We start from the raw sequence: 14,531 nt of genomic DNA, 5'->3' as shown, positions 1-14,531 counted from the left end.
TTTCTAGTCATGAAGTGCTGAAAGTGACTTGCACCTTCTGGACTTCTCTTTTCATTTAAATTTCTGTAAATAAGATTCTAATTTGGCTAGAATTCAATTTTAGTTTTTTTTTTTTTTTCCTAAAGAGTAGCTAAAGCCTGATTGGCAACAAGAAGCCACTAATAATTTATAACCCTGTTGCTGTTTCTTAATGACGAGTAATTAAAAAATTTAAAAAAAACCAAACAAACAAACAAAAAAAAAAAAACAAAACAAAAACAAAAAAAAAAACAAGGCCAGACTTATATTTTGGCTTTTCTCCTTAAAAAAAAACCTGGAACACTCAGGAGCCATTTGTTTGCTGTCTATTTCCCTCGAAGTACTGGAAAAGTTCAAAGTAATTTTGCTTATTTACAGCTCTGTGGAGAAAGTCTGTTCTTTTCCAGATTTTCTTTCAAATTTTGAAGTTAATTGCATGGCCTAGAATATGTTTGTTGTTGTTCTGCTCTGTTTATAAGTAGATATGATCTTACATACTGCAGAACTTATGGTGAAACACAGCTGTAAATTTCTTGATAAATTCTTTATCCTGTTGGTTTGCCTACCACAGATTGTCCCTGGCAAGAAGCAGCTGGAAACACAAGAAGTTGTTCATAGAGTGTCAGGGCCACCAAACTTATGTGCCAGTTGTCTCAGCTTGCTAAAATACCAAGACTACTAGATTTGTTTGTAGTCTGTGGAAGGCCTAAAGACAAATAAATATGAATACACAGACTATTTGATTTAGTGCATGCTTGTGTAGTTTATGTTTGTTGATACAGTCCTGCTTTTTCAGACGCCAAGGAGAGTCACTTAGAGGAAATTCATCTCTCTACATCTAAAATAAAAAAAATACCAAAAAAAGATACAAGATTATTGTTTGTGTGAACACTTGTGTTGTTGTAGATGAACAGGCAAAAAGCTTTTCCAGTTTCATGTCCTGCAGCCAGGAGACCACATAAGGGCACAACTGTACTTACATATGACAACATGATGGTCTCACAAAAATTTTAATCTCTTTGTATAAAAATAGTTTTAGAAAAGAGATGGTAGAAGAAAGGTGCATGAAAGGAACAATGTCAGTACCAATCCAAATGTATATCAGCAATCCCACTGAGGAGAGGCACCAGTAGAGGTGGTAGACACACACACATCTGTGCAGTGGAAATATCGTGGCTTTCTGTATCCCCTGTGGTGATTGTGTTCTTTCTTATCTAGCCTGGTTTTTTCAGATTATTATTAAAAGTTTCCCTGAAATTGAACCAGCATTCTGAGTTGAGCACCTGCTGCCAAAGCTCTTTATGGTACTGAATCCATCAGACTCTATTTCGTTGAAGCTGCTGCCCTCTTTCTCCCAGCTCTGTGATCCCAGCCTCACTGCAGCATTAACATTTAAGTAAAAACAGGAAAACTATTAATTTGTGAACTGTTATATTTGATGAACTCCCTTAAGAGTGGAAAAACATTCTATATGGCAGTTTGTAAATTGTTCCGTTATGTTTTTAGGAGTGAACTTATTTTCATGTAAAGCATGAAAGAAAACCCCTAGCAAAAATATTTGGCCCAAATCTTGACTTTCTCTGGGAAAAATAATAAAAGAATAGATCTATACATAAGGAAAATATTTCAGATGGGAGCATTTCAACAGCCTGACAGCCTCATTTGGAGACTTACTAAAAGCATCAGGGTTATTGTGCATGTCAGTATTTTAATATGAATTACCATTTTAATTTCAATTTTTTATTATGGAAATGAAACACTTCTGTCAATCCACCTTGAATCAATGAAAAAAATAATATCCTTTACTTTGATAGGTGTCTTGAATATCTATTAAAATGTCCTTAAAGTGTTCTATCAAATGTACTTGGAAAGAGTTTAGTGGTTCTAGCTATAAAAATGTAGTCTATGCAGTCAGAATACCTGAAATCTAGCAAGTAAAAAATGCTAAGTGATTCTCTCAGAGAGATGTAAGGTTGCTATTTTATTAAGAAAAATTAAAAATTTTTGCATTGAAAATAGTTTTCAGATTATTTCTTCCCTCCCTCTTTTCTAGGATCTGGCATTCTGAAGTCAAGTGCCAGTCTTATAAAATGTTACATGCCTGAGTGTGGGTTTTAGGTGAAAGAGATGTAGTGTGAGCCTGAGATCATGCTGTGTTCCTTGTCATCTTACACACACAGCAACACGTGCCCAGATTCCAGGACATGGCTCTGCCGTGGGAAGATCAAAGGTCCATTGCTGCTGTGAGCCAGGGCTGGCTGTGCTGCTTTTGGCCACTTCCTTCATGTGGTGACAGGAATAGCAGTGCTCTCATTCTGTCCACAGCTTTCCTTTTGGCAGCCTGGCATTTCAGAAGCCATCTCAGTGATGTCTGTATTGTCCTTTCCCACCCTTCTATCAAAATTTAATCTTTTCCTGTTGCCATAGCATATGTCCATTCCCCAGGAAGAGCAAGAATATCTGTTCTCTGGAAGTCAGAGTTTCCTACACCTGAAAGCTTTGTGTCCTGCCAGGATACACTGCATTAGAAAGGAGAGGTAAAAAAGAAATAAGTGGCAGAGGTCAACTCATCACCTGACAACATGAGGCAGAGGCACTTTGAAATAGCTGCAGTATTTGAGCCTGGATGCTGAGGGAGTTTGTCTGAAAGCTCTTCAGGATGACACAAACACATCTCTGTGTGCCACTTTGCCAGCAGTACATCTTAACCAAGAAGCCTTCAAAAAAAGCTTCATTTTCACCAAAATAACAGCCAGCACTCTTGTGCTCAGGCACGGATCTGCTTCAGGACCCAGCCATCCTGCAGACAGCGTGGTGCTGCCAAGGTGCCAGCTGGGGTGGGATGGCAATGCCCCTCAGGACACTCAGGTGGACAAGGTGGCTCCAGCTGTAGAAGTGGAGTTATCCACTGATTCTCACTAAAGAGGAAGGAGCCTCAGCATTCAGGAGGAGGTCAGACCCTTTTACTCTGTTATTTTAAATGTCTGACTTTCCCTAGGAGGCAACAAAAAATCGTAAGTTTAACAGTCTTCACTGTTGCAAAGAAATGCAGGAAAAGGAGAGCAAAACTTTATCTATTGTAAGCATATTTAACTGAACAAGGTGATATTGAAACTGTTTTGTATTCATTTACTGAAAAGTAAAAATAAATTAAGGGTTTGGACTTATTACCTGGATTTTTCTGAATAATTTCCTTCCTGATGGCCCATATTTTTTACTAATTTTGTCTAATCATTTCTGTTCATAGACATAGCCCATTGTCTTTGGTATCACCTCAAAGACGTAATCAATTCTGTGTTATGAACTCTTCTATTTCTAAATATGGTGTTCCTGTGTTCATTCAGCTATCTTTTAATGAAAATGTGTGTTGTAGTGTTCAGAAGTTAGAGTTTGCTTATAATGTTCAGAAAAATCTGCATTTGTAAATATAGGCATATGATAAAAAACAAAATGAACGATGAAATCTTAGCTTGGACGAGTCTCCATAGCTTTAGTATTTTCTTATTTCTTGTCTTTCTTATTTCTTATGTGTGGTGCAACAGATGCTAATTGCAAAAGTTTTCTTCTTTTTTAGCATCCAGATTAATGAAAAAAAGAGGATTCTGTATTTTTAAGCTAGTGATGGTGCCTGGAAATACAGAGGCCAAATCTCAGCTTCTTCCTACATTATGTAAATCAACTTTGGCATCTCTCAAAAGTAAAGACATTGAAAATGTCAAGAAATGCAAAACACCCACTCAGACATATGAAGCAAAAACAAAGAGTATATTTCCTAATTTTCTAACACTCTATTTTGTGTCTCCGGATGTAAAAATGGAGACAACTATAAAAACTTCTATTCTTATCTGACATAATTTATATTAATTTTCATTGGTGCAAATTAAAATCTAAGACTGAAGTCAGGAACATATCCCATGAAATTTAGAGGATGAATTTCTCTTTCCATCTTAGAAATTAATAGCATATAATGTAAAGTTTACACCTAAGTCTCAAAAGGAAAATTAAGGGCGCTGATATTCTTTGGTCAATATGCTTCTGAGATGCAAGACCAAAATGTTATTTCAGTAATTCGTATCTTGACAAAATCAAATTATTGAATTAATTCTGTGAAACTAGTGAGAAAATAACCATACACAACAAGAAAAGGTTATCTCAGTTTTTTTCATAATATCACCATAATTAATTGTCCTTGTTTTTGTTGACTGTTCTTTCAGATTACAGCTTCTGCATATTATCTTACAACTTTTACAGTTTCAAAGTGGTCCAGACATTATCATAAAGTAGATTCTGCCATGAATGTTGTTCTCTGACTGACTGATTGGCAGCAGAGCAATTCAAGAGGAAAATGATAATGAAATGCAATATTCCCTAAGTGAATAAGCAGCAATAAGCAACTTTATAGTTAAATTATATCATAGGGAATAATTTAAAAGAGCTGCTATTCTAAAAGATATATGGGGAAAGAAATGATTTAAAAGGTGCTACTTTACAGGAAAATAATTCTTAATAGAAGTTTTATGTGCTCTTTTACTAGTAAAGGAATTGATAGGAAATAAAATATCTACTGCATTATGCCAAACTCCAGGATAATATTTATAAAAGCCTTTAGGCTTTTTGTAAAATAGTAACTGTAGATTGGTAAACTCTCTCTAGTGAAAAAGGAATATTAACTTCATTAAAATAATAAAATTGAAACATATGCAATACTCTTAATGCATGCAATGAGTTTGAATTTTTATCCAAGTACATGTATGCAAATATAGTTTGCACCTTTAAGTCAACAACATGATCCACTGTTTATGCTCTTCACCATTTTATCAACTTTTGCTGTAATGTGTCATATTAACTAAGGATGTATTTCCAGATCAAAGAAAACCACAAGGAGAAACATTTAGTTTGAAAGAACTCTGTTACCACAAATTATGCTAACAAATGTGCTTTCTCTGTCCCTGCTTCACCTGTGGCACAGGGATGAATGAATTCATGCATGTCAGTAGCTGTTGGCTTTAAGCATTCAGAATTGATTGCTGTCATTATATTGTGAAAACAAATACGTTCTTTAATTACTTAGCAGCTTTTCTTTAGAGTTGAAATTTATGTAACTGAAGGTTTTTCATTTCAAGAAAAGAAACACCTTTTAATAAATTCAATAATTTATCAAATTCTGTCTTTTATTGCAGGTCAAAGATGTAATGAAAAACATCATGGCTGGGCTGCAGCAGACAAACAGTGAGATGATTCTGCTGAGCTGGGTCCGTCAATCGACTCGCAATTACCCACAGGTCAACGTTACCAATTTCACCACCAGCTGGTCTGATGGATTGGCTTTCAACGCACTCCTCCACAGCCACAGGTAGGAAAAGCAGCTTTTCACTGTTTCAGTAAGCTTGTGACAGATGGCTGTACAGGGCTTGAGGACGGTCTGTCTATTATGTGGGGGGTTTAGCTGCTTCCTCTGTGGGTGTTTCAGCAGTTTCAGCATTCTTTTAAATGACTGGCTGTTTGCTTTGACCTGGGTGCTGTGTTTTGTGTCATACTAAATCCTCTCATGGAGGGAGAGCTTTTCGCAGCACAGCCAAATATACACAGCTCAGATCCCTTTCTAGAATTTCAGTCTGTATACCAAGAAGACAGTCTCAAGGAGTACAGGCTTGGAAACTTTTCAGAAGAGCAAGGAGTAGATCCAAAACTCAGCCTTTGAGGCTGTCCCAGAGGGAGAAGGAGATTTTCCTGTGGGCACTTATAAGGGGAAAATGTGGTGTTTGTTGAAAGCCTCTCATAGCTGTTGAATTGAAAGTATGGATTTGCCTCACAAGGACACAGCTGGAGAAGGTAGCCTTTGTTTTCAAAATCTTTCATGTTATTCCACCACTGATTTGAGTTTTTAGCCTCTCTCAGAAGTTGCCTTCTTCTAGTCTATGCTGTATAAAACTCTACCTCTAGAGATTCAGAGTTCTCTGGGGGTTCTGTGTACGTGGCTTAAGGAAGATGTACAAGTCAATATATCTAAAAAACCCAGTTCTTGCCACTGCTGCTTCTAAAGCAGGCTTGCTTTTCCCAACGTGTTGAAACTGCCAACCTCTTTCTCCTACTGCTGATGCCTTAAGTATATACTTCTCTCTTAAAGGGGACTGTCCTGCAAGGCTGCTGATTGCTCAAGTTGTTAGGCAGTTAAACTTTTTAACTGTGCAGTGGTTTAAACACCATCCAGAAATTTAACTCCAAATAAGCCACTCCCTCCTCTCTGCCCCGTCTGGCAAGGGAGGAACAAAAGCAGACTTTGGGTTGGGATCACAATTTGCTGAAAGCAAACAGCAATGGAATAAGAAATATGCACAGCAACAACAGCAATAACGATAACAAAAAGTATAAAGAAAGAGGGTGTTTTTCTCACAAAAATGATGGTCACCCCCTTGACTTATCTCCCTGTGGCAGCCGGGACAAGAAGAAGATGATGCATGCTCCCTGCAGGTCACGTACATGTGGCTTCCCCAGACAAAGACAAGATGTGACTGTTTCCACATGCTGTTCCATGTGAACAAAGGCAAGATGGTGAGGATGGCTTTGAAATCCCAAGACAATGGGAAACACTGACAAACAATCCCACTGTGTGGGGAATCATCTTAGAACGGGTTTCAAACACACCAGCCACATTCCGTCCAGGGAGCCAAAACGGTATTTTTCCCTAAAATTCCCATACCATTGTAACCTCTCTTAGGATGTGAATATAACTTCTCAGTTTCCTCTGATTTTACCCCCAGTCATCTTTCCACAACATCTCTCTGCCTAGAAACAATATCAGACTGTCTGTTCCCTGATTAGGGTATCTGATACTCAGATATTCATATTGCATGCTAGGCAGGACCATGTAATATCTGATGTCTGAAATCAGTAATTCCTTTTTGTCCTTCTCTGTAGGAATGTATTCAGAAGTCTGAACAGAGGAATTTATTCAGGATCAGTCCCTGCCTGAGGAGTGCAGTTGCCAGTAAACCAGGCTGGGATTGTCTAGACAAATTTCTGTGTCCTTTGTCAGATTTTATGCACTGCTGTGTTCAGTTCAGAGCAAAGTTCACCAGATGAACATTCATTTCCTGCTTACTGGAATTTATGCGCTTTATTCAGGTTTTGTAATTCAGGGCTGCAAAACTTAAGGCTGCTTTTGCTCTTCTTCTGTCTGCTGCCATAAATCTTGCATAGCTTTCTGCACAGTGAGCCTATTTTCAATAGAAGTGAAGAATTACTCTACAGAAGTCTTGTCTCTTGCCCAGTAGTTACTGCACTTATCTGGGAAATGGCAAGTGTTCAGTCAGATTCCCAGAGGCAAGTCTCCAATGACACCAGTCATTTTCTGGACTTAAATCACTAAGTTCTCTGAGAGACTTTCATTTCCTCATTTCCTCCAAAGCCCTGATGCAGTAATTTTTGAGATGAACCATTGATGTTTGATTTTTGTTGACTTTGCATTTCATGTTTAGTATGTGGGAACACTGAATTTTCCTTCAAGATTCCAGATGGAACAAATTAAATAGGCACACTAGGACATTCAGTGCTTGGGAGCTCCTAACTCTATCCTATAATAATAAAAAAACCTTCTCTAAGGAGCCTAATTCAATCACTCTAAGATGCAGGTACATTAGAGACTTTGGTGTCAGAGTGTCTTAGATTTAGTGCCTAAACAAGACAGTTTTAATACTCACTGAAGAAAAGTTGTCTAAGCATGATTTACATGAATTCTCAGAGAAACCGAGTGACTCACACATCCTATGCTTTATAAATATTTTGTGATTTACTTACATAAAACGATAAACACTCAACAAACACCTCTGAATTTAGCTCCTCTGTTTTCCCTGTTCAAATTTTCCAGTTAGTTTTTTTGTTTGTTTTTATTTATTTTTTTTTTTTTTTAGAATTCCCTATTTCTCTAGTTGTCCTGTTCCGCTTCTTTCTTGTCTATTTCCTTGTTCTCCATAAAGTTTTGTCTAGATGCTCTCTTCTTTCTTTCCTTTTTATCGTCTGACTTTATTCCTCTGCATTGGTAGGAATAGAAGCAGAGTTAGTCACAAGGAAGGATAGCTATAGTTTGAAAATCAGGTATGATATTTACCTCATACAGCGGACCCGGTGCCTAGTGTGTGCACTTTTTCCCAATTTTATTTCTAGTCTACCGCTACAAAAACTAAACCAAGAACAAACCAAAGAACCTCCAAAACCCAACAGAAAACCCCAAACACCAAAAATCTCTCCCACACTGAAAGAATGATGCTACCCAAAGTCTTTTTCCGTAATATTTAGACTCTTTTAAAGTGCAGGTAGATTTTGAGGTAGCATTAAATCTATTTATTTTTCAAACCAATCCCTTTCCTTTATGGGTGGTGATATTTTCATTCCTCTTATATAATGTTTTCAGTGATGAACAGGTGGCTTTTTGTTTTGGTTTGTAGTTGTCTTTTTTTTTTTTTTTTTTTTTAAAGAGGTTTGGACAGTAATGTGAAATCTGCATCTGGATGAATTTTCTAAGTACATCACTAAAGGGATTGAGATAAAGTAAGAGACTATCATGAAGCACTGACCACGTAGTATGCTGTGAGAGCAGTGGGAAGCTTTATTTCTCACATCTTCTAACACACCAATCCCTAGCTTTCAGCTTGCTATTTTGATTGGATCTGATTTTTCTAATGCTCTTTCTCCATCATTTTATTAAGGGGTTACTTTAGGTAGATTTTCCCATCTCTGTAATCACCATGTCTTCATGGACATTTAGGCTCTTTAGCAATTGTTTTCAATACTGAGTGCAAGAAACAGTAAAACACAGGTCACCTGGCAGATCTCCAAGGGGACATTAGTGAGCCCAGAGGATGAATTCTCAGGATAGAAGCTTGGCACATGATCTCTTGAATGGTATGTTCTGCATTTAACTGAAAAAAACAAGGCAACAGCTGTGGAGTGGCACCAATCACCCTAGGAATATACAGAAACTAAAATATTTTGCTGATGAAGAGAGGTCAGTCCTTCTACAGTTGAAACGCTTCCTTCTTCAGGCTCCAGATCACAAAGACCTTTCCCCATTTAGTTCTTTAAATCCTTTTCCTCTATGTAGATACCAGAGAGAGCTTTACCTCTTTCCAAATTTGTTGTGGCTCTTTTTCTTTTCTTCCCTGGTCCTGTAATCAGGATTTTGAAGTGGGAACAGGTGGCATTCATTATCTCCCTCCTTACTTCTTTAAAATGCTTGAACTTACGCCAGGTGACTGCCTTACAAATGACTACTTCACTGCAGCTGTTTCTGCTTCAGGGTGCTAGAGTGAGAAGGGAAAGAAAATAACATCAGAAAGAGGTCCTGGGCAGAAGCAAAAAAAAAAAAAAAAAAAAAAAAAAAAAAAAAAAAAAAAAAAAAAAAAAAGAGTTTTCTTCAGTAATTTACAGGAAATGTAAATGCAAAAACAGTGGTGTGAAGAGGTATGAAAAGAATAACTTTTTTTTTTAGCAAACTTTTTTTTAGGTTATGTATCAGTTACTCTCTCCTGACCTTTTTAAATTTTGAGAGTTCTGAAGACATACAAGATATTCTTGTATAAAAAGTTAAAGCAACAAACACACAGCTTTTCTATTGAAATGACAATGATAAGTTTTATGGTCTAAATATGACTATTTTCTGTGTACAATAACGGAAAACTGTGGCTTGTCTTATCTGTGACTTTAATTTCTGCATAGAAGTCTGTAGGATTTGTTTATCCATAATATACTCCAGATTAAATTTTATCGCTCTGGCTGAGCTCTGTTGTAAGTTGTGTAATTGGGGGTCAGTGGGATGTAGGGAGTCTCTTTTTTTTACTTTACTTTTCTTTGAAATCTGTTTTGAAAAAAATCAGGTTTGTTTTCCCTTTTTTTTGTTTTTGTTTTTATTGTTTATATTTATGCTAGTGATAGGGAAGAACTGTGGGTACAAAAATTACCTTATGTTCAATAGAAAGTTTGACTTTTACAATGTAAACTTCTCCATTGAAGCCTTCAATCTTTTTAATTTTGGCTCTCCGTGGTCTTGTCATAAAGTAATCGAAGACCAGTGCTGTTTGAGCTGATCGGTGAACAGCTAGATAAAGTTCAGCATGTTCCACTTGATTCTAACTTCTTTGAAAATGTGTATGGTTGTATTGTTCAGGAAGAGGAGTGAGGAAATGCTAGTTATTTTTCCATGGGTTTGCTCCCTTTCAGGCAAGACTCAAGCTGCAGATATGAGAATAAATTCCATGTCCCTTGGTATTATTTGAACAATATGGAGAGGACAAATGAAGGCAGACAATCAGTATTCCATTTCATATCTTTCCTTTACTATTTCATACCTTCTCAATCCTGTATTTAAAACTCCTTAGAAAGCTAATGACAGTTGTAATTTGAAAATCAGTTTTGTTTTGGGGATTTTCAAAAGCTGTTTTCCACTTACTACAATTATTAAACTTGTAGGCTATAATATTTCCCACAGTCACACTTGGCAGTATTGCCACATAAATACACCCAGTGAATCATCCTTACACATAGTACTGAGAAGCTGCTGCTTCAAGCTGACATTATGACACTGTTATTCTAGTGATACAGCTACTGAAATGTGTATAGCAGCATAATCTTTCAACAATATGAAAATCTGGAAATTTAAAATGCTGTTGGAGTAGAGAGAGATTTTTGAATTTATTTTTATTTTAATTAAATTGCTACTTCTCAGAACTGAGTTGCAGTAAGTGGCCATATACTTGTAAGTTGTCTTGGAATCTGTGCTGTCTGCTTTCTGTACAATGCTAAGAAAATTGCTAAGAAATCTGATAGTGACATACTGCTTACTAATTCTCTTTTGGCTTCTCAGAGGGTTCAAATTTTTGTAATGTAATGAGTGAAGAGAGATGCTGCATATCCTCTACACAGGCATCATTCAGGTTCAACCCAGGTGTTAAGATGTGATGTTTCAAACTCTTGTGAGTGCTGGAGTGTTTGTTTTTTAAAAGAAAAACAAACAAAACCCACAAAAACAAATTAACAAAGACTCTGTGTGTCTTGTATTGAGAGTCCTACCTCTACAGATGATATCATGATAATAATTTTAGACTGTCTTGGTAGGTTATCTTGAAAATACCCTCCTCGATTACACAACTGAAAAATTGAATGAAATTGACTATCTAAGATATTATTAATGATGATAGAGATTTTTCTCAGGAGGGGTAAGACAATATTGTGGCATTCCTCAAGGAGCAATTGTAAATATTCATGTTCTTACCCAGTGGAGTCTTGACTGATTAAAAGTATATTCCCATATATAAAATATTGTATCACCAAACAAGAATGATTATGGTGAAGATAATGTGCTGTTCTGAGCACTGCAGGTGTGCTTATAACTTCAAGCCAAATTAAAAGAGAAAAATAAAAAGGGAAAAAGAAAAAATTGAGGAGAAGGTAGGACTTTGGATACAATTCTTTCCTCTCCTTGTCCTAATGGCTTTTCTTACCAAATAATCTTTTTATACTCTAGTCTTCATAGTATATATCTAACACATCCTTGCCAAGCTTTTTAAGACCGTCATAATAGACAGCTTTTTGGATACTGCAGTGCTCTCTTAGCGAAATTTGATGTATGAGCTTGTGCATCCTGTGCCTAGCGTTAAATTTTGAATAAGGATTTGAGTAATATCTGTGTGCTGGCAGAATAAGGTGTAGGGGTGTGGTGGCTTGACCCCAGCCAGCAGGCGAGCACCCGACAGCCACTTGATTGCTTCACCTCCTGTTCCCCCCAGGACAGGGAAGAGAATAGGAAAAATGAAGGCTAGAAAACCACTGAGTCAAAATAGAGACTCTTTTAATACATGGAGGTAAGAAGAATGGAAAAACAAGTGATGCAAAGGGAGTAACTGGTACCCAGCCACTCTTCAAGCAGGAGACACCTTCCAAGACAAATACCCCCCAGCCTCATTCCCTTCCTTTCCCCAGGTATTGATGGCTGAGCAAGTTGTGTGGCACATGGTGTCCCTTTTACTGGGCTGGGTCACCTGTCCTGGCTATGTCCCCTCCCAGTTTCTTACCCATCCGTCCCCCACTGGTTTGGGGAAGGTAGAGTGAAGGGGAAAAGAGATCTTGGTTTTGTTTAAGGAGCCGTTGGTAATACCTGGTTTTCTCTGAACACAGTTTAGCTGTAAAAAGAAAACAGGATCATGTAGACTGCTATGAACAATGCTAACTCCAGCTCCAGCTAAAGGAAAATGGCCAGAAATATTTTTTACTAATTATGTACTCATAGTGTGTGTTTTGCATGCCTGTGTTTTAGTACACAAGGCAGTCTGTGGGATCACAGAGTAAACCCAGAGATTATTACCAAAGTTTCCCCTTCCTTTTCCACCCTGTTCCCAGCCAGATTTAATATTAAATTAAAATTAATCAGTATTTTGCTTATTCTGCATGTGGGAGGGAGAAAACGCTACTGTTTAAGTATCTATACAGAGAGGAGCAAAATAACTTGGAATAACTTAGTTGTTAGTATGTAAATCACTCCCCTCTCTGAAAAAATTAGAAAGTAAAGGTACATAACTAGAGAATAACTGCTAGGTAAAGGGATATTTTTTTTCTTTACTCTCTTGACATAATTATAATATGATGTAGTGAACATTTTTCCATTTATTGTAACTCAGGATACTTTTTTAAATTAACTCATAAAATTAATAAAATGTGAGTAAACCTGTCATTAATTGAAAAATTTAAATTGTGTAAATAATGTGCTTGATTTGTCAGTAGTTGAAATGATACATTTAAATGTCCCCTGATTTAGAACACAGAAGTCACAAATAGCATAATTGTTTTTCTTCATATTACATGCATAGTAATCACAGGGTATTTGATTAAACTTTTTTTCTCCAGAGTGCCTGATAACAAATTCTGATTTCCTAATGGATAACTCTTAGATGAAAAGCCAAAGATTGTGCTGTATTAACATTATTTATACTGCAAATAGCGCAGCTGCTAATACAAGATCCCAGACTGCATCTGAGCTATAATTCGGTTTTGGTCATTCTGTCTTTTCCTGTAAGAGCATATAAACTGTGACTTGGCAGTGTTAGGGTAAGTGTTGAACTCTATGTTCTTACAGGTGTTTCCCAACCTAAATTTTTCTATGATTCTATGGATATTTTAACCTGTTGATTTATTTTTATCTGTTGTAACAGTGATCTGGTAATCTCAGAAGCAATTGCATTCTTAGAAATATTAATTGAAGTGAAAGACTGGTAGCTGGGGAGAGGAGGAAGGCCCCCAGATGGCCTCAGCAGTTCTGTCCTGCTTGTCCTGCCACATGCCAGTCCCGATTGCATGGCCACAGCACCTGATCTTTCCCACCCAAGCATTATTTGGGACTGGAATTAAGGAGCCAATGTGCTGTGGGCATTGTGGCCAGTGACAGGAGCACAGTGCTGTGCGGGAGAGCAGTAGTGGTTCAGGGATGTGAGGTTATAGGGATGGGACGTGTTGGAGAATAATAAATATGGACAATGTGATTGTGGTGGACATGGATGAGAATGGAATGAAAACCCATTCAAAACTGAGCTTCATTAGTCCCAGGTCAATTAACATGATCTTTCATTATGAGAATAAAAAATTTGATGCTGATTGTTAGCTTTAGAAATACATGAGTAAATGTAAGACTAAAAAATAAAAAACTTATTCTTCCTCCTTTTTTTGCTTTAGACCAGACCTTTTTGATTGGAACGCTGTTGCTTCTCAGCAGTCACCTGTACAACGACTAGACCATGCATTCACTGCAGCCAGGAAACACCTGGGAATAGAGAAACTCCTTGATCCTGAAGGTTAGTGGAAATTATGTTTGGTGTTTTTGTTTCTTATTTAAGTGAAAAAAACAGTATCGCCATGCATTTGATGATAAATCAACTTGAATATTTTTTTTTGGCACAAGAATTTAACATTTTGAAAGACAAATTATAAATTGAAGCAAAATCCTTTACTTTTACTGCTACCTTTGTGCTCTATTGAAATAGCATAAAGCTGCCTGTATGTACGTGCTCTAAAGCATTTTTCTTTAGCATTGGGACCAGAGTTTTAATGTGCATGCACTGAATTGGATCTCAGAAAGCTGTTGATTTCTGTTTTGAAGATTCAGAGCATCTGCAGCTTTTGTATCTTCTGGAAAGATCTTGAGTTCAAATGACCTCTTAATGTATTTCCGAAACATGTATTCAAACTCTGGATACTCATATTTTTAAAGATTACGTATTTCCCTGTATATTACAATTTTATTAGGATGACATGTCTCATATCACTGTCATTTAATCTTAGTTGTAATAGGATTACCTGTTTTACCTTGACTGTCTTTTATACATCCTTAAGCAGTCATGTTTGAAGGGTTCCTTATTTCTCACATGTTCATTTGAATTTCGTACATTTCTATAAATTCTCTGGCATAGCTTCTGCTTTGCTGACAGACTAGTTATTTTTCCTCAGAGGAGATTCCTAAAACATTCTTTATT

At 36.9% G+C, this 14,531-nt stretch overlaps 1 protein-coding gene across 7 annotated transcripts in view; it reads left to right on the top strand.

Annotated features, from left to right (window-relative positions):
- Positions 1 to 14,531, top strand: part of DMD (dystrophin) — a 1,147,932-nt gene that overhangs the window by 371,446 nt on the left and 761,955 nt on the right. For all 7 annotated transcript variants that reach the window (XM_041399749.1, XM_041399747.1, XM_041399750.1 and 4 more), the window contains exons 6-7: positions 5,199 to 5,371; positions 13,735 to 13,853. In XM_041399749.1, the coding sequence (XP_041255683.1) occupies positions 5,199 to 5,371; positions 13,735 to 13,853 (292 nt within the window). The remainder of the gene's footprint in view (positions 1 to 5,198; positions 5,372 to 13,734; positions 13,854 to 14,531) is intronic.

The sequence above is a fragment of the Onychostruthus taczanowskii genome, unplaced genomic scaffold (assembly GCF_017590055.1).
Source record: "Onychostruthus taczanowskii isolate IOZ18803 unplaced genomic scaffold, ASM1759005v1 scaffold17, whole genome shotgun sequence".
In the NCBI taxonomy this organism is placed as follows: Eukaryota; Metazoa; Chordata; class Aves; order Passeriformes; family Passeridae; genus Onychostruthus; species Onychostruthus taczanowskii.
Note: the sequence above shows the minus strand (reverse complement) of the source record. Positions and strands in the feature narration are given on the sequence as shown.